The following is a 21,545-nucleotide window of genomic DNA, read 5'->3' as shown; positions in this document are numbered from 1 at the left end:
CCACTTCACTACTCAACCAACCAGACTACTCGAATGTGACAGAAATTTAAAACTACACAATTAACAACTCACCACGACTTAATGCAACAATAGCCCCACTTGGGGCTAGACATACACATGACTAGTAGCCATTCTGCTTGTTGCAGAGACCCTACCTCAGAAGGAACAAGAGTCCCAGCCTACGCGCTGCCTGGCTTGGCAGGGGGTCATGAATCTGATTGAAGAGTACACCTTAACAGGGGGGGGGGGGAGTGGTAAGTAATAAATCTGAATAAACCTAAATTTAAATGAATTAAACAGGATTAATTCAAAGCAAAACATTTCACTCAGCATTTACAACAAGTTTTATTGCTTTTATACATATATTTTTAAATGTATAGGGCTTTTGGAAGTGCATTCTATCCCCTTTTTCCTCTATTTGGTTTATGGACAATGTAATTTCTTTAAGTATCATGTACTATCTTTCTTGGAACCATAAGTGAGTTTTTTACATGATAGCCTATTGCAATAGCAGAGCTGGATAGGTTTACTTTTAAGCAACTACAATAACTAATTACTACAACATTTCTTGAAAGTCAATGATATTAAAGGTAGTAGATTGTTTTTTTTTTTTTTCAAAGAGTTTTGTTGTCATCAGTAGAGTGTATTTTTGAAATGCTATTTTTTTGTACAGCTTGACCTTACCACTGTTGAATACAGTTGTTTCATAACCAACTCTGAACTTGTAAAATACTCAATTCAGGTGTTGATGACACACATAAACAATTGACAGTAATTTTGCTATTTCAAAGTTTGATCTTAAGATGTTTCTTTTAGTCAAAGCTACAAACCAGTAATGCTAAACTTAATAAATTATTATATTTCTTTGATTTATACAAATATACTAAACCAACTTTTTGCAGCAGCTAACAGTTTTTCTTTTATTTATGTAGCATTGACAAAGAGGTTGTTGAATTTGTGGTCCTTTCTTTATTCCTTAAGCAATTATCACTTGTATTGTATCTATTCTTTTAAAATGAGAGAGACATGGTGTTTATTGAGTTTATTGAGTAGGCTTAATACAAGATCTTCAAGATCTGAATTGGTGTCAAACAGTATAGGATATGAAGCATTTGAATAATTTGTCAGAGGACACTAAGCAGTGGATACTAAGTGGTCAATGTTCATGTTCTCTCCAGGTCAAGAATTCTTCAAGGCTGTAGAACGATCTCCCTAGCAGCCAGGCAGTTAGCTTCTTCTTGAGCAGGTTACGGCTGGTACTCTTGAGTGCTTCTGGTAGGCGGTTGAAGAATTTTGCTCCAGCATAGGTTGGCTTCGTCTCGTATCGTGCTGTCTTGTGTGGAGGTAACGCATAGTTTGCAGCATTTCTGGTAAGATAGGCATGTCTGTCTTGGTGACTAGGCAGGTCTTGTGTAGAGGCATACATTATTGTCTCCAGGATGTAGAGTGAGGGTGCAGTGAGGATACCTAGGTCTTTAAAAGATTGTCTACAGCTGTCTCTTGTGCCCAGGCCAGATATTGCTCTTACAGCTTTCTTTTGCAGGATCAGTACGCGCTGCATATTTCTTGCTGTTGAGCCTCCCCATAGCACATTGCCATACCGCAGGTGCGACTCAAACAGTGCATGATATGAGGTTTTGCTGGCTGCTTGAGTGCTTATTGTCTTGATCCTCTTTATAACGAAGATAGCTGAGCTAAGTTTTTTACAGAGCTTGTTTACTTGCCCCTCCCAGGATAGCTTTTCGTCTATCACGATCCCTAAGTGATTTACTTCGTTGGTTGCTGTAATACTGGGGAGCCTCCGTATACTGGTGTCATTATACGTGTGGTAAATGTAGAGTATAGATATAAATAATAGCAACTTTTGAACACAGTTGTATTTTTCAACTTAGGTAAAAAAAGAGTGTGAAGGAGATAAACTGGGGTTGGTTATATATGACTCTTGAACCAGCTTTCAACTTGCAAATATATATTTATTTATATTTATATAATATAAATATATATATAATATAAATATATATATATATATATATATATATATATATATGCCTATTTTGGAGACAATGCAATTAAATCTGTGCCTGACTTCAAAGCTATGTACGAGGGTCATTCAATAATTAACAAGACAATTTACTACTGCTCAAAAACGGCTGAATTGATCCATATGTAACTCTGATCACCTATTCCATCATATTTTATACATATAGCCTAAAATTTATTCAGTTAACAATAACGAGTCTGCTCAAGAATTGCACTGTGTAAGAGCAACGTGCCATGATCAGACGTTTAGTCATGGAAGATAAGATCCACGAAAGTTAAAAGTGTTCGGTGACAATTGTTTGAACTGATTGAACATTTACAAATGGGTAGAACAGTTTTAAAATGGCAACAAAAGCAACGCAGTGGGCGACGCATGGTTGGGCCTTCCTCTCTCGAATGTCGGATTGATGCGTTAATTTGGGACAATAGGCGTATCATTGTTGAAGTGATAAATGTAAAAATTAAACATGAGTGTTGCAACTATGAATAAAATTATTCACAAGCTGCAGTACAAAAGAAAAAACCTGTGCATAATGTGTGCCCAGACAACTCACGGATGATCATAAAGAAACCTGGCTTCTAATCACTTAACAGTTGAAATATAGATATTCAACTGAAGAAGGTTTTTTTAAAGAATTGTAACGTGAGATGAAGCATGGATTCACCACTATGAGCCAGAGTCAAAAAGACAAGAGCCTTGAATGGAAGTATACGACTTCTATTCGCAAAAAGTTCAGGCCCAGCCTTCTGCCGGTACAGTATACTGGGACTATCAGGGACCAATTCATTACGATTTTCTTGAAGGCCAAAGAACAATCAAAAGCCACTACTGTGACATACAGCAAAAAAGATAAGATCTGTCATTTGAACGAAACAGCACGGGTTCTTGATTGAAGGCATAATTTTGCCTCATGCCAACACCCATACATATAAGGCACAACTGATGAAAGAAAAACATCAGAAACTGGGGTGAAAGATACTTGCACATTTCCCTATAGCCCTAACCTTGCTCAATCAGACTTCCATCTGTTTGGAACCCTTATGAAAGGTCTAAGAAGGACATATTTTCAATCCAATGAAGAGGTCAAAAATCAGGAGCAAAAGTGGCTTTTAGGTCAATTCAAAGAAGTCTATGCAAAGGGAATTTACAAATTAGCAGACAAATGGGACAAGTGTATAAGTATTGCTGGGGACTATGTTAAAAAGTAACCAAAGTTTTGTACTGACTGAATAAACTGTTTTTGAGCGGTATTAATTAAATTCATCTTGTTACTTATTCAATGACTCTCGTACAATTTCAGTCCTAGTATTAAGTTACGGTGTCACTATGATACCTAAATCAGTGTCTTCTTCTGCTGTTTACTGTATCTTCACTCAAAAATCCTGATGACCACGAGTTTTTCTGATAATTTGTTTAGAAGGTTTGTGGTTCCATAGACATATGATAAACTTAAGAAACCCACACAACATTTTTTCCTTGATTCTTGGAGCTCAACTAGAAATATGAAAGCATTTCAATTGTTGTGTTTACATGTGATGTAACATGTCATTTTGTAGAGGGTCTTTTTTTTATTTTGAAAGAAAGATATTTTTTAGTTTAATTACATGTTATGATCTTTATTTCTTCCCTCTACAATTACACAAACTAAACGTAGGAGACATCAGCTAGCGGGGTCCGGCTTGACCGGGTAAGACACGGAGTTTCAGGATAAATCTGCCGGAGTTCGCTTAAAGGGCTGAAGCCCCTTACAGCAGACGGCTCACGTACTATAGTACGTAAGTACGCTGTGCCTGGCTGACTCACTCTCTCAGTCGGGGTTCATCGAGTCAGAGTTGGAGTCGTTGAGTCGGAGTCACTGCCCCCACATACGACGCGATAAGGTGCAAGTAAGTCCTAGCCGTAGTAGGTACTTATTTTACCTGCCAAAACACGTTTTTGCCTGCACTTGCGTAGTCGTTAACGATACGATAAGTACATGAGATTACATACTTAAGCAGCTAATAAAATATTATTTTAGATATAAAATATAGCAAGAAATTAAATTAATACCAATAGGACTAAATTGTATTACTAACAATGAGGAGTTTGAATTTAATTTTTATTTAGTTTAACGTTTTCTTTTTTTCAATACCATTTTCTTCACTTCATCAGTTTTTTGTCTGTTGTTGAAGTGCACGGGCGTCTGGCACACTCTTCGTCGTTCACATCTTCTCGGGCTTCTGAAAACATTTTGTACCACCGATAAACATTGCTTTTGTCCAAAGTAGCTTCTCTGTATGCCACAGTCAACATTTGGAATGCATCTGCGCACTTAATTTAGTTTTTCACACAAAATTTGATACAGGTTCTGTGTTCCATTTTTTTGAATAGGTAAAAATCGAAGACGAACCAAAACACGTGAAAGCAAAGCAGCTGTCAACAATTAACTGAACATTCAAAATGGCCGAAATTTTCAACATAAGTGAGAGACATATGTACCAACTTAACGCCACAAAAAAATCGAAATTCGAATATACGTAACCCGTGAAAATTCAAAATTCGCGATATTTTTTAAACACACCTCGTATTATTACACATACACAATGGTAGAAAATAACTGTAACGTGTAAAAGTAGCAGTGAAAATAACTAGTTATGTATATCACTGGATTTAGAATAGTAGGAATCTAAAAATGAAGTATAAATTCAGCTTTAACCTAATTTTTCCTATGTTTGATGTTTTTGGATCTTTATTAAGTAGGTTGTGACTTTACTGACTTCTCTATTAGAGCATGACTTTACTGTATTCCATTTTACAAGAAAAAGTTACTAACAATTTCATGTGACATGCTTGGAGAATATTAACATTTGGTTACCTGAGGAGTGGAGGAGGCTCTCCTGAGTTCGTCTGTGCGTATCCTGATGGAGGGGGAAGGGGTGGCTTCGGGGGTGACTAGATGTACCTGGAGGGCAGGAGGTGTGGAAGGGGCAGAAGGGGTGGAGGTTAGCAGGAGAGGACTGGAGTGCTGTTTGACCAGATAGGCAGGCTGTGGCACTGTCAGCAGGTTAGGTGAGGACTGGGTGTTGCTGGGTAGTGGTCCAGGTTCTGAACACTGCCGCTCCACCACTCTTGGTATCACCACCCCTACTTCATCTCCTTCACACTCCTTCTTGATCCGGTTTTGTCTGATCAACAGGCGTCCTCGTTTCGAACCAATGGCCGGTGTTGGAGTTGGGTCCACTAGAAATTAATGAAATAACTTTAAAATTGAGAAATTACCATGCTTTAAACGGTTGATTGATGTATTTGTATATGTAATTAAAAAATTATTCTTGCTAAAATATTACAAACTGCATTAACACTTAAATGTATTATTTAGTTGTACACAAAGAGACAAAATCTTCCACAGATATAAATAGGCACTTGTACAGATGTTAAAATTAATTTTCTATAAAATATAACAAAACATGCACTTGCACTATAACAAAATGAATACAAGGCATTGAGTCATCTAACAAAATTGTGATAACATTTTATACAGTGTTATACAATTGTATAATAATCTATAGAATACAATATATAATAAAGAGTTGCAATCTGCTATACTTCTATATGTAAATGTAAAAAGGTATTTTAGACATGTTACTTTTAGCATATATTGCAAGAATAAATATTTCTCACAGTATGTGTCATGCTGAATAATAAAATATTTAAATCTTGAAAATTGGTTGAAAATCTTTAAAAAATTATTTTATTATTACAAAGTTGTGCAAAAAACCAAAATAGTGCTAGAATATTTGGCAGATACCTTGCAATAAATTGCTGGAATATTTGAGTGCTATTTTGTAAAATATTGCTAATAAAATAAAAGGGAGAATACAAAATGCAGTATGGTTCTGTTAATTATTTGAGATTTAGCAAATGCCAAATTACAAAAAACATCAGATTTCCAAGTGTAGCATTCTGTAGTTATTAAATGCTACATTTTAGAATGTAAGTACTCTACATAATTATTGCTTAAGGCTTAAATGTATTATACAAGTAGCCTCTAACTTTATGTCACATTAATTTTACAAGAGAAAATAAAAATAATATAAACATTTTAGTCCCGACAGAGGATTTCAACTTCTGAATTGGACTCTTTAAAGGGTCAATCAAGTTAAGCTCTATTAGCCCAGTCAATAAACATTGTTAATATACTGTTGTTAGTACATGTTGTAGAAACTACAAAACACTGAATTCCCAATTTCCACTCCTCTTGCTTCCTCCCCCACCTCTTCCAATCCTTACTAGTGTACTTTGGTTGAACACTTGTAGCTAGTTACCTAACCCAGTTTTCTTTCTAATAGTATTGTCTACAAATTATGTTATATGCATTTTTTTACTGTTGTAATTTCGTAAACATTTATAGATTTTACAATGAAACTATTACTAATAACAAAAAATATGTATACAAAAAAGCTTGTGGACAATATTACTAGACAGAAAACAGAATAAAAAGTGAATCCATAAACTGGATTGAGTTGAGAACGACAAGTGTCTAACCAATTTACTGCACTTGTATGGGTTGGGGTAGGATGGGGGCCAAAACAAGAAGAGTTTGGGATTTTGGTATTTTGTAATTCTTACCACATGTACTTATTTCTTATGTTTCTACGCAGTGTTCGAGTAATCAGTAGAAATATTTCAGAGAAGTAACAATGATAACACTATATTCAGAGCCAATAAATAATATAAATACAAAGCTTAAACTAAAATTGAGAAGATTACCTGGACTTGTTGCTGGTGACTGATAAGAACAACTCGCCATCCCAGATTCCATAGCACTTTTATCACCTTTATCTTCCTCTACATGCTGAAACAAAGGATTAATGGCTATGAAACTTACAATATTGAAATTATTAAGATATATTTCCCAAATAAAGTCTATCTTAAAATGCTATAAGTGAAGCTCTGAATCTGATGGTTTCACAAATTTAGAAATAGTTTACGATCATTCCACAAATGATTCTCTCACTTGGCCATTCCAAAATCACAAGTGAGTGAAGTGAATAGTACACATATGCTGTGTAAGTTATGTCACTAGACTTTTTAGTTCTAGATAATTTTCTACAGTAGACATTGTACCAGTGACAGTCTAAAAGGTTGTAAGCAGTTTTCTTTGTAAGTGAGTTTACCATCTTATCCCACCAGATCAACATGGTTCCATAAGAAATCATTCAACCGTTAGCAGTTCTGCACAATCATGATCTGTCGATAGATAATATAGTTTTCAGAGTTCCATGTTATATCTTTAGTATGAGACATCCAATTTTTGTTTATATTAGAAAATTTCTCTGCATCCACTGATCAAAATGGTTAAAATATATGGCTGTTGTCTTGTTAAAAAGACTAGCCCAATTATCTGTATGTTAATGTTGATCTCTGAATATACAAGGGCTATTCAGAAAGTAAGTAACGTTTCCACTTAACACACACCAATCGCGTATATATTGGTGTGCTCGTACATGCTATGTTCTATGTTTCCCACAAGTTTCAGGGACTTTATTGTTTCACAGAAGCTAGGCTACCATAAATTTTGTGGATAATGGGTGCCAAAAACGATTTCAGATCACCATAAAGAACAACTAATGGGAGCAGCTTTGGCATTTTTGGAAGCCTACCACAGTAATGCACTCCTGGAAGCATGAGTTATTAAACTATATATTACAGATAAACATATAGTCTACAATAGAAGTTAGCCAACATGGGCAAGTAGCATGTGCGTAGGCTAGAGTCACACTAAAATGTTTTATGTTATGTAAATGTCGGAAAAAGTGTTACTGTTACGTGTTGGTGTGTTTTAAGGCATAAAATGTAGAAATATTTAGTTGTGTGATGAAGGAAATAAGAGATAATACTGTAGTATTAGACAAAACCATCGGTAAAAATAAGACCACATAGGGAGGAGGGAGAGGGGTCAAGATCAGGTTAGTCCCCAGTCTGAGTGAATGAAAGTCTCGAATCCTTGTACTCCATTTTGTAACATCAGTTCTGTGACATTATATTTCAAATTTGCAATAGTACCTGATTCAAATAAATTTAAATGCTGAACATTGTTACATATGTTTCTAAATAGAATATGTGAAATATAGTAAAAATTGGTTTTTGAAAAGGATTACATAAAATGGTGTATTTTATAAAAAAGTAGGATGGTACTGAGAGTACAAGAGATTCTTTTTACAAACATACTGAAATTTTTTCAAAAATTAAATGCCATTCTGTACAAAGAAGAAAACTAATGAGTGAATATAAAAAGAAAGTCGTGTTAGTTACACTATTTATAACTCAAGAACGGCTGAACTGATTTGGCTGAAAATTGGTAGGGAGGTAACTAAGGACTGGGAAAAGGACATAGGATACTTTTTATCCCGTTCCCGATTCAGGATTCCGCCCCACTGGTCTCTAAAAGTTACGGAAATACCCATAAGAAATGCATTGCAGCAAACATATGTTATTAAGTGAAAGAGCCTGTTCAAATTTAATCAGCTGTTCTTTGTAAACATATATGCGACAAACAAATATGTTTATATAATTTAATTACGATTTTAAATTTCTTTACATTATAGTTTGAAAGCATAAAGTAAGCTTAAGAGAATCAGCAAATTTTGTTTCAATAAAATAAAAACCATACGCAATTTCGTTTAACATCTGGAGCTCATAATCATTAGACTGTAATAATATGTACCTAATATATGCCTATTTTCGTTTCAAAATTACATTGAGCGCCATCATTTATTACATCGTATTTGTGCAAATGAATTCGACTTTTGACTCCTGTCCACGCTGGGCTAATATAGTTCAATTGTATACAAAAATCATAGAATATTAGAGAAAATTCCAGTTATTTCACAAGTGCATATTGAGACTGTTTTAAAATTTAAATCTTAAATAGTTCATGAGCTTGGAGTATCTTTCAGTGACTATTTATCTCAGAAGGGTAATAAGGACTTTCAAAAGAAATATGCCTCCTATGTCCCAATTTTTCTGCAGGAAATCGCGTGCGAAGCTGTGGGTAACTGGGTATCTGGTTGTAATTGGTATTTTATTGAAAATCAAGAGTTTTCGTTATAAAATACTACGAATGTATTGACGAACTAGCTGTTACCCGCGGCTAATCGCGCATAATTGCTTTTAATAAGTAATATAATGACTTTTCTAAAGATTGTGTGCGAAGCCACGGGTAACAGCTAGTGAGTGATAAACTATAATTCTAGTTTTTAAATCAAATTTATCTCTTATAAAATTTGAAAACAAAATGAATTTGGTCTCTGATAAAGTCATGATAGCAACCACTCTGTATGTCCTATTAGCAGCTTATTTTCTGCATCCTACATACATTATCCACCTTTTGATCTTTTAATTCCTCTTACTTCTGAATTTCAGAATCAGAATTTCAATTCATATGCACTCTTTTCATACCATTAAGAAACAACTTTGCATATGTTTTGAAGCTAATCCTAAATCTGCACGTACAAGAGAATTAACAAACCACCTACTACCTCGATATGGTTGCAAGAACAGGACTTGCTGTGATCAACAAGGAAAATGTATCCATTTTTCGCAGGCCAGGGTATACGCAGATAATACCGGACATTACTTTTGCAACAGAGGTATTTACACGTAATATTGTAGGCTGCAGGTTATGTGAGGACTATACTGGTAGGGATAACCAGTATCACTTTTAGCTTGAGGTTCAGCCAAAACAATGAACTTTTGTGGTGTTCTGCGAGCTTATCACCCACTGGTTGGAACATGAGAAAAATGTATGAAAAAGTTTTTGGAAGTACTTAAGACAGGTAAGAATGAGGTACTGGATGGGGTAGACACAGCCGAGGACCTGGTGGAGGCAACCATGATCTTATGAAGGGCCTGCGGCACCTCCCTGCCCAAGGAGTTGATGCCAAGAGGGAAAAAAGCTGCATACTAGTGGACAGATGAGATAGCTGGTCTAAGGAGATAATGTCTACATAAGTATAGGGTCCTGACCAGGGTGAGAACAAGAGTAGGTGATGTTGCAGAAAAAGCTTACTTGGAATAAAGGCATGCAAGAAGAGAACATAAGTTTGCAATAAATAAGAGCAGACGCCTCAAGTGTGAAGAGCATAGACATACATTATGTTAATGCAGACATCATATCTCTGAGGTCTGAGATACAGAATCGTAATGCGAAAGCTAGGACCTCTGTCACCCAGCCCCATGATGGATATTGAAAGGATGGAGCACGTCATTGACACTCTTTCCAACCCTTCCTATGAGAGATCTGGAGGTGCATGCGGTGCCGGTTCAGGGCGTGACACTGTTTACAGAAGAATTCAAACAAGCTGCAAGCTGAAACAAGAAGGCACTAGGGCCAGATGGTATACCCAGTGAAGTGCTGAAGGTGGCTATGGAGGTGTGCCCAGAAGTGCTCCTGAAGATGTTCAGCCACTGCTTGGACGAGGGCGTTTTCCCAAAAATCTGGAAAAGACAGTGACTGGTCTTGGTCAGCAAAGACAAGGGGGATCCAAAGCTCCCCATCAGCATACAGGCCTCTCTGTATGCTCGATGTTGCAGGAAAGCTGTTGGAGAAACTCCTCCAGCCACGTCTGTCAAGAGCAATTCAGGAGAATGGCAACCTCTCCGCACGGTAGTATGGCTTTAGACGGAGGAAGTCGACCATTGGTACCATCAAAGAAGTAGTAAACAAATTTCAGATGTCACAGTAGAGGAACCACTACTCCAGGGAGATAGTGCTGTTTGCCACTTTGGACACCAAGAATGCTTTTAATTTGGCAAGATGGATTGACATGCTCGAAGCCTTGGTGAAACATTTAAGGATCCAGGAGTATCTGCTCAGGATGGCACAAAACTACATGACAGATAGGCAGCTGGTCGTTATGACACAGATGGTGAACACAGGAGAGAGGTCACAAGCGGGGCTGCTCAGGGCTCCATCTTAGGACCCGACTTATTAAACGTTTCCTACAATGGAATTTTGTGTTTTCAGATGCCTCAGAATGCTTTCCTTGTGGGATATACAAATGAAATCGCTACAGTCATTGTTGCTCATAGCACAGAAGATGCAGAGTTGGTGCTGAACATGGTAATGTGACGCATGAGCTCATGACTACGAGAATATGGGTTAACATTAACAACCGAAAAGACTGAGTTGGTTCTGCTCACATAGAAAAGAATTCCTACAGCCATTCAACTCCAAATTGGAAGAGTTAAAATATGTACAAAACCTGCAGTGAAGTACCTGGTGTGTACCTGGATACCAAGCTCTCATTTTTGGAGCATATTCAGTACTTATCAGAAAAAGCTATCAAGCTAACACCAGCGTTGAGAAGACTTAAGGCGAATATCAGGGGCCCGACTGCAGTGCGAAGGCGACACTTGATGTAGATTACCGACTCCATCCTACTCTATGGATATGAGGTTTGGGCTGAAACTCTTAAGGAAAGGGAAATATTGAAAGAGAATGGCTTCTGTTCAGAGAAAAGCTGCATTGAGGGTCGCTAGCTCATACCAGACAGTCTCTAAGCCAGCGGTTCAGCTCATCACAAGTGTAATGCCCATCGATTTAAAGACGCAAGATCAAGAGTATGTTTTTAACAGCAAGGAAGAGCTTGGAGTTGAGAAAGCAGAGCAAGTTGCAAAAGTTGTAAGCATGCAGAAATGGTAAGTTTGCTGGGATGCTGAGTCCCGCGGAAGTTGGTTGAAAATGTTGATCACTAACATCACAGAGTGGATAGAGACAGCATGGGTGGTGGGCTTCTGCATCACTCATACCTTGTCGGGCTAGCTTTGGGTTGTACTTGCACGGAATGGGGAAACGGGAGTTGCCCACTTGCGTTTTTGGAGATTCACCTTGGGATGATATGGAACATACCTTCTTTAGGTGTAGACAATGAACAGAAGAAAGGAGGGAGCTAATGACACAGTTGCAAGAAGAAGGTCTTCAACTGCAGACTATCATTGGAGTTATGCTCTGATGACAGGAATGCTGGAAAATGATGGCCAAATGAGTGGATAAAATCCTAAATGCAAAGAAGGTGACTCTAGATCGTGAACAACTCATCTAGGAAAAACTAGAAACCAGATGAGAGCTTAAATAAGGCTCAAACAAAAGGCCTAGACTGAAGTATTGGGAACACCGTTGCCAGGCTAGTTGAAGAAGAGGAGAGGGTTGTTTTTTTAGTGGGTATGCTTTCAAGAAAAACCTGTTGGAGAGCCCCACACTTGTTCACTTGATTACGGTAAGGCCAAGCGTTCGTGCAGTAATGTATTTTTCACACCCCCTACGAATAAAAATAAAAACTACCATACTGGGCTCAAACATCCATTTCCAAAAATTTTAACACCAACAGCACATACCTGCTGTGACTCATCCTCCACACTCTCCTGAGAGGTGAAACCTGGCTCAGACTCTGTGCTTGGTTCATTACGCAGAGATGCCTCACCCTCGCTAGCCAGCTCCGTCTTGACTGTTGGGATTTCAACACTGCCCACCGTCTCCTCGCTGCCTCCCGTCATTGTGCCTGTGTGTTCTGTGGACCCAGACCCTGAGCCAGACCCAGTCGATGACTTTCGCAGCCGCTTACGACGCATCGAAGGTGAATCACAGCTCTTATCCGATGACACACTCACTGACTTGCTTAACGAGATATTGTGTTCGGGCATCTCTGCCAAGCCCTTCACCTTCAATGTTTCTGCAGTCTAAAACAAAACCTCAACTAAAGGCTACAATCTTTTTTAGCATGCTTAAAAAAAACTCTTTAAAAGACGATTCTTATAATTATAAATATATATATATATATATATATATATATATTTGTTACCATTTTAGTATCAACTACTGTTTTTAACAAAAAAAAAAAGCAAAAAACAAAAACAACAAGCTTAATTCAATAGATTGCCATGTATAACATAGATGAATTATACTATGTGTCTCTTAATCTAATATCCACAAAATGTGTTCATTTAATTTTTTGAAAAATAAAAAATGCTCAGAATGTACATACAAGGCTGTACGTAATCCTTTCATATACCATCAATCATATCTTCATTGTATGCATATGAAAATTTATAAATCAACTCTTCTGATCATCTGTTTCTCAGATGTTTCATACTGTATTGATAGAAAGGTGCTGATTGTATTTTGTACTCATAAATAGGTTTTACAAATAAATGTTTCTTTATAAAAATTATTATATTTATGTACTACATAAATAGTTTAGTACTAATCTAAGTCAGTATGATACATGATGTCATTGTTAATACTGATGACACTATGGTTTTTTTTTTAAACATGTTGAGAGGAAATGTCAAGAGAAAAGGATGTGTGGTTCACCAGACCAGAAGGGCTATTAGTAGCATCATGTTATGAGCAACAGGTACACATATAGTAAGCAACAGGTTATTATCAAATTTCTTTTGTGGGAGGAGATAAAACTACCGCAATATTTTGTCGACTAACTGCACAGTTCACTGATAAAACGCTTTCAAGGACTCAAGTCTAAAACTGGTTGAATTATACAAATGCTGATAGTTAGTGGAAAACAAGAGTAAAAATCTGTAAAACCAAAATCCGTCTATCTGCAAGAAAAGTTAATGCTACAATTTTTTGGTACTACAGAGGAGCACTCACTGCTCATTGATTTTCTGTATATTTAATACTGCATACTACTTACTACCAACTGCTTGTGTTGTGAAACTGACCTATTAGCAGAAAAGGTGTGATGCATTGGCCACATACAGATGCATTGACTTAAGAAAAATTGAACCAACTTCACTGGGAAACAGTAAAATATGTGCTTTATAGTTCCTTTCAGTGGCCATGTAACTTCCACATGCTTGGGGCACTCAAAGAATAATTGGGATTTTATCATTTTGAAAATAATGAAGGGGTTTAAGCATTCATGCACAGTTGGTTATAGCCCAGCTTCATTCTTTAATGGTGATAAAAACATGTGAATTATGAAATATAAAATAACTGTTTTAATTTATTGAACTGAGATTATGTAGAAAAATAGTGTTCAAAATTGTATTTACTTTTATTAACAAATGTTAAATAAGAAAAAAATTACTGGCTGATATTTGACACGCCTTCAAGCAAGGGTGTTCTAACCTTAACTTAGCATGGTGTTTAATATGTAATGATATTACCCTTTAACGAGTATAGGTGTTTGTTACAAAATAGTATTGACGTTCCAGAACGTCATATTAAAAATCATGTGAAAATAGTAAGGACGTTCTAGAACGTCAATGAATTATGACTTATATTACAAGTACTAGCGCTTATGTTTTTCCTCTATGGAAGAAATCCGCCCACTGTTCCTAACCTTAAATAACTGAGCGCAGTTTCCCGCGTAAATACTGTCAGCTGCTTTCAACTACAGAGCGGCTGTAAAGGTTTTTTCCGCACACAGATTCCTGCGATTTCTACTGTCAACAACAATTGGCGCTAACAACTTCTACAGTCGCATACTGTTGCTACACTGTAAACATTCACTTTGTGCAGTTTCTTCTACAATGATGAAATAGTGTAGTTTATTGTTCTCAAGTCAGTTTCCTTTTGTGTTGTGAAATGGATCCAGAACGTAACTTACGTAGTGACGACATAAGAAGAGGGCTGTACGAGTGGAATGAAGGAGATCAAATCTCAGACAACAACAATGACGTTTTAGGCTCCAACGATGAGAATGTGTTTGGTGATAGTGGGGATGAACAAGATGAAACCGCAGAAGATATCCTCGCTGCTTCTTACTTCGACAATGAACTTGACGTGGAGATCCAAGAACCTGCATTACCAGTAAGTGATTCTGATATTTGTCCAATTTGCAAATGGAAACATGTTGACTGTTTTGAACCAAAAGACTTTATATTTGATGATTCTAATTCTGGCCTACAAGTTGACTTTGAGGATAATATTGAAAAGGAAATAGATTTCATTCATAAACTGTTCGATTACGATTTAGTTTCGCACATTGCTTCTGAGACTAATAAGTATGCCCAGCAGCAAATGAAAAATGAGGCAGGAATAAAAGAATTCTCCAAACTCAGACGCTGGACAGAAACAAACCCTGATGAGATGTATTGTTTTTTTGCGATTTTGCTTCTAATGCCCCATTGCAAGAAAAATTCACTAAAACTCTACTGGAGTACATATCCACTCCTCAACACTCCCATATTCCCTCAGGTGTTCAGTCAGGGTAGATTCCTATTGTTGCTTCGAGTATTGCATCTTGACGACAATTCACTAGAGGCGGGGGGAGATAAATTATACAAAATCAGAACGGTTATCGAAACCCTACGGAGAAAATTTGTAGCCTACTCTCCTAATAAGAACCTGGTCATCGATGAGAGCCTCATGCTATGGAAGGGTCGCCTGGGTTTCAAACAGTACATTCCGTCTAAACGCAAGCGGTTCGGAATAAAACTTTATGTATTGTGTGACAGCAGTTCAGGCATCGTCCTTGACTTTATTGTTTATACTGGCAAGACCACTGACTTGTTGAATGAAAACGAAGACGTCAGAGTGTCAGCAAAGGTTATCAGAACACTAATGCAACCCTACTTAGGACATAACCATGTGTTGTACGTTGATAACTGGTACAGCAGTCCCGGCTTGTTCAACTGGCTTCTTGAAAATGAAACAGCAGCTTGTGGAACTGTAAGACAAAACCGGAAAGGTCTCCCTTGCTTACCCAAAAGAATGAATAAGGGAGATTGTGAAATTAGGAGCCAAAAACACATGCTTTGTGTAAAATGGTGTGACCGCCGTAATGTAACAATGCTAACAACAATCCACAAGCATGAAATGATTCCTGTGACTAAGCTTGGAAAGACTGTAAACAAACCAAGCTCTGTCATAGAATATAATAAGGATATGGGAGCAGTCGACCGCTCTGACATGATGATATCTTTCAATGACAGTGCAAGGAAATCAAAGAAGTGGAACCGTAATTTTTTTTCCACTTGATTGATATTGTTGTTTTGAATACATACATGTTTGTCATCAAACAAAACAAGAAAAGTGGGTTTTGTGACTTTAGACTAAACCTCATCCGACAAATATTGGAAACACATCACACTCCAAGAGAAGGAAGGCTGATAGCCGCGGCGCCGAGGGTCGTGCCGCCGCCAGCTGCTACCAGAGACCAACATCCGCTCCGCCTGACCGGCAGACACTTCCCCCACCCAGTGCCGACGCCAGAAGGTCAGACACGCAAGACACAAAAGAGATGCTACGTCTGTTCTCATTCCTCAAACAGAGAAAAGAAAAGGAAGGATACGACGTTTGAATGTAAAGAGTGTGGTGTGCCACTGTGTATACATCCATGTTTCGAGCACTTTCACACAAAAAACAAATTTTAGCCTTTGTTTTCTCAACAAAAGTAAATGTTAGCTTTTTATAGTAATAATATCTGATTTTCATTAAAAAATAAAACAAAATTTTTCTTACTATTTTGGGAGTGTATTATGTTTCACATCCTTACTCCTATGAACAAATGATGTAGTGACGTTCCAGAACGTCATTACTCCTTAAAGGGTTAAATAAAGCAACCAAGTAAGTAAACAAATATTTCAATAGGTAAAAAAATGTAATAATGTAATTGATTTTTACGTTTTTAAATAATTTTATTTATTCATTTATCATATATGTTATATTAAATGTAAAAATTGTAGAGCAAAAAGTAAAAAATAAAACATCCTAATTGGATGATTCCAGATAACAAATACTGTGACAATAAATATTGATGGATGTCACTGAATATGTGCAGAAACTGTAAAAATAACATAGCATTAAACTGTGGAAAATCATATACATAATAAACCCTATTTGAGTTGACAAGGATATTATGGTTAAAACTAAACAAAATTAACATTGAAGGTGATCATCAAATGATTTAGTGATATTTTACTTACCTTAAGAATAGCAGGTAACTGTTCCTGAGATACATTCACTTCTCCACAGTACATAAAATCTACCATTACTTTCAAATCAGTATATTTGATATCCTTCAGTATGACTATAGGGTGTTGACAGGGATTCAATGTAAATAATGACTGTAACAAAAGAAATTACTTACTAAATCTACAAAACACATAGGATTTACTTCCAAAAGTTACATAAATTGAAATGAAATTATTTAACCAATTATATCAATTATCTATTTAATCAATTATAGACTATTTGAACTATTATAAAACTATAATAAAGGCCATTTTTACACATCAAAATTGTGTATGAATAATCATAAAAATATGGAATTATGTTCCCCATTGAAATTTATTTCCTACTGAAATGAAATTAAACTTGGTTTTATTAGAGGTGAAGTTAATACTATGAAATCCTCTATCTTTTATTTAATCTCACTCTCTCATTGATTACATTTCAAGAACATCAAAAGTAACATTATTGATGAAAAATGTAGCAGAGCAGACAAACCAATAGTTATGATGAAAGACGAAATTGTCAGCCTCTGCTGTTGGAGGTAATGTTGAGAGAGTGAATAGAAATATTAAAAAATTATTTTCAAGCTTTTTATAAAAGAGACAGTTCTGTATGAAGTAGTACGATTCACAGACTATAGTACAGACACATTTACCCAACCTTCGTGTATCTGACCTGTATGGGGAAACATTACACCTACTCTCTTTAACTAATTATGGACACCCAAAACTGAATTAGAACAAAATTCATACATATTATACTTAGGACAGTATAGTATTATATAATATTTTACACCACTGTAATAAATAAATAAAATAAAATATAAGTGGGAAATGCCTGTTCAGTTTGGTGCTTCCTATCTGTTATCTGTTTTGTCGACACAAATGTCATCCCTCTCACACTATCTTGATTACACGATTAATTTTGAGTCAATTTATTTGTCTTATAGTGATTACAAGATGCAGTCCACCTTGTTTGCCCTAATTTTGTGTTGTACTTACCTTTAAATATTTGTTATCTTAGTTGATATTTTTTAAGTACCGTAACTTGAACTTCCTTTTTTACTATACCAAATTTTATACTTAAACTTTTATTGTAGCATATTTCTAAATAACAGCCATTTTAAAAACAAAATTCATGCCAAACCAACATATTGTATATCTTTAAATAAGACTTGAATAAGGTTTTCACTTGTTTTTAATTTATGATTGAAAACTTACAAATTTTAGGTGTTTTGGCTATGTCATACAGGATTTAACCATGATATTTTAAAATAAACTGTTCATAGTTTTATGCATGTGAATTTTATTATATTTCTCTATTTTGGAGATATTTACTTATTCAAAATGATGACTGCATCCCAATAAGGTTGCATGAATGAGAAATAAGTGTAATACATTTGGAACATGTCATTTAAAGTTTTATTTATAATCATGAAAAGAAATCTAAATGAGAATTAACCCTTTGTAGATGGCTTGCAGCTATATCCCCTACAGTTTAGGTTTTCCAATGTATCCAAAAAATGAAAACAATGCATATTAATGTATTTTTAAAATAAACGTGTTTAAGACTGTTTTATCAGAATTAATTTATAAAAATATGAAGAAAAATATCACTAACTGTGAGAAAAGTTTTTTTGCATTGGAATAACTGCAGCTACTCGGCAGCTATACTTTTGAACCAGCTGTTGACTTTGAGGTTTAACATACTACAATTATATATTTGTAGTTTAAAGTGTTTTTCTATAGTTAAAATTAGATTAAAATCAATAAAACAATCTGTTTGCTTAAGAATACTTCAAACAAAACTTATAACTCTTTTAGATTGAGTTAAAACCAACATATTTAAAGGTTTTGGACAGAATTGGCTGCTATAAGGTATATGATTTCATAGAAGTTAATAACAATTGAACACCTTGCCACTTTGATTTACGGCTCAATCAAAACACTTTTTCTACAAAGGCCTTTACCTTAAAAAAATTCTTACCTCTGGATTCCAGCCAATACATGCTAGGTCTATTCTGTGATATAAGCAAAACTTTTGATTCAAAACATCACCCAAATCTTCTTCGATAAGCTAGAAAAAATATGGGGTTTTAGGTATAACCCTCAATTGGTTTCAATCTGTTTTTAGTTTTGGTGTGTTCAATGTGTCCAAATTCTCAATAATGATAACACATAGTGGTCAGAACTTTCAGTGGTTAAGGCAGAAGTACCCCAGAGCTCAGTGCTGGAAACTCTATTATTCCTGTTATACATTAAAGATCTTCATCACCACAATCTATTTTCAATCATAACAACTATCAAGATTTTCCTAGTTTATTTTAACAACTCCCACCTAATTTCTGAAACGGTTTACAATAAATAAAATCCTTCTTAATTTATCACAACTCTCAGAGAAAAGAAATGCTTAAAATTACTCCCTTTTGAATAATTATCCTGTAAATGGCACAGTTTATACAAAAGTTTTAAGAGCCCAAATATATTTCTGTTTTGAATAAGATTCTCACATAGTTTTTTTTGTATAACAGCTAAATTAGGAGATTTTTACTTTGAGATTTCTCACTTCAGTTTTCTTCCAGAAAACTGTCAGACTGGGTGGGTATAAAAAAATCTAGAATAAAGTACAGTACTATATTTTGGGGTTTCTGCAATGTTACTTCCTTTAATGGAATCTTCTGTCTTCAATAATGGGCGGTGAGAATAAAATTGCTGGGATTAGACCAGCAGGAGTGCTGAAGGGAGACCTTTCAATGAAGTGGTAACCTTACATTGGGAAGTCTCTAGGCATGTGCAAAGTGCTTTAAATTTGAGCTTTCTAATAATGTGTATTACTGCCATGATGGAGATAGTCAGTTAACCTTGGTTTGCTATAAACTGACTAAATAGATAGAGGACTTTTTACATTACTTAGTGTTTTAAGGACTAATACTGTATTACTGCTATAATAAGCTATTTTCCATTAATCTTAACTTTCTGTTAGCATACAACATAGTTAAGAGCATTTTAGATGTGCAGTAATATTATTTAGTACTCTAAGGACTTTGTATTATTTACCACTCTGAGATATAATACGAGGGTCACTATGAAATTTTTGAGATACCAGCAGACAGTGTAGCTGATTGTTGAATGCCAGTTTGCACTTTTGATGATTATTTAACACATTCAGTGCTAAGCGGGACCATTCGGTCCTGCCCGAGCGTCTCGGCACCATTCACGGGTGCGCGCGGGACCTATCGGTCCCGCTGGGCATTGTTGTTTTGCTCTTGGCACTGTTTAGGCAGCACTGCAAAGAGGCCCTTTCTGATAGCGTGAGCGTGTTGGGCCGGTTTCGTTCTTTGTTCTAGTGTGCATAGTTTCTCGGTTCAGCTAACTATAGTTGTTTTCATCTAGTGCTGTGTTTGCTATTATTTCGTGATTGTTGTTAGCAAAATAAACAATGGCTGGGACATCTAGAGACCCCGAGGTAGTTTGTAATACATTACCAATGATTCGTGATGATATAACAAGTGCCATGACAATAAAATGCACAATAACAAAAAGTGTTTGGTATGATGTACATATTGTAAGCAAGATGTGTTAAAAACTACAAAGATAGGAGGGGATGGTTGTAAATAATAAAATGATATACTATTAGTGGCTTTCAGTGAAAATTATCTTGTTTTTGAGTGTGAAATCATATATAAATCAACGAAGACCTGCAGCCAGGACAACGGGACCCATCGGTCCCGCAATATATTACATAATTTTAGGAGTCTTGGGAACATAATGCCTAATTTCTTGTCAGTACTACCATCAACAGTCATAAGGTTACGTGTACACCCCTAAATAATACAATAGTTCTTGTAATAAATGTCATTTTCAGGTTCAATGGGTATTGGTCCATGCTGACGGGACCCATCGGTCCCGCAATATATTACATAATTTTAGGGGTCTTGGGAACATAATGCCTAATTTCTTGTCAGTACTACCATCAACAGTCATAAGGTTACGTGTACACCCCTAAATAATACAATAGTTCTTGTAATAAATGTCATTTTCAGGTTCAATGGGCATTGGTCCATGTTGACGGGACCCATCGGTCCCGCAGTATAATGATGTCAAAAAAATGTAAATATAGGTCAAACATAATCTTTTATGCTTTTATGTCACTTCTCCAAGTTATATCTTCTAATTAAACAAATTAAAAAAATTAGCACCGGGGTTTCGCTAATACTCAAATGCTTAGCAGTGAATGTGTTAATGGTGTCGATTGGTGTATTTAACTGTAATACACTTCATTTGGCAACGAGGTTTCAGTTTATCTTTAATTTGCTCCACATAAAATGCCAAAGAAACACCACAATGATCTGGAAGAAGCATCTCATGCTACTGTTATTAGGGGATATTCGGAATAGGAGGTACAAATAATCTTTCATGATTTTTTTAAAATTTGGAAAATTATTTCTTGATTGGATACATAACAATTGGGCAAAAAGCCAATATGTAATGAGACATACAAACCACTTTATGACATTTCAAGTCAAGGAGAGAATTGCTTACTTGT

The 21,545-nt window shown here is 35.9% G+C and overlaps 1 protein-coding gene across 2 annotated transcripts in view; it reads right to left on the bottom strand.

The window, feature by feature from the left end:
* LOC124363280 (longitudinals lacking protein, isoforms H/M/V-like) overlaps positions 1-21,545 on the bottom strand; it is a 45,197-nt gene that overhangs the window by 18,208 nt on the left and 5,444 nt on the right. Inside the window, exons 3-7 of one of the 2 annotated variants that reach the window (XM_046818495.1) lie at positions 18,987-19,076; positions 16,973-17,113; positions 12,419-12,760; positions 6,791-6,875; positions 4,896-5,260 (exon numbers count right to left, since the gene is read on the bottom strand). In XM_046818495.1, the coding sequence (XP_046674451.1) occupies positions 4,896-5,260; positions 6,791-6,875; positions 12,419-12,760; positions 16,973-17,113; positions 18,987-19,076 (1,023 nt within the window). The remainder of the gene's footprint in view (positions 1-4,895; positions 5,261-6,790; positions 6,876-12,418; positions 12,761-16,972; positions 17,114-18,986; positions 19,077-21,545) is intronic. The other variant, XM_046818504.1, reaches the window with a different exon arrangement.

The sequence above is a fragment of the Homalodisca vitripennis genome, chromosome 1 (assembly GCF_021130785.1).
Source record: "Homalodisca vitripennis isolate AUS2020 chromosome 1, UT_GWSS_2.1, whole genome shotgun sequence".
NCBI classification, from domain to species: Eukaryota; Metazoa; Arthropoda; class Insecta; order Hemiptera; family Cicadellidae; genus Homalodisca; species Homalodisca vitripennis.
Note: the sequence above shows the minus strand (reverse complement) of the source record. Positions and strands in the feature narration are given on the sequence as shown.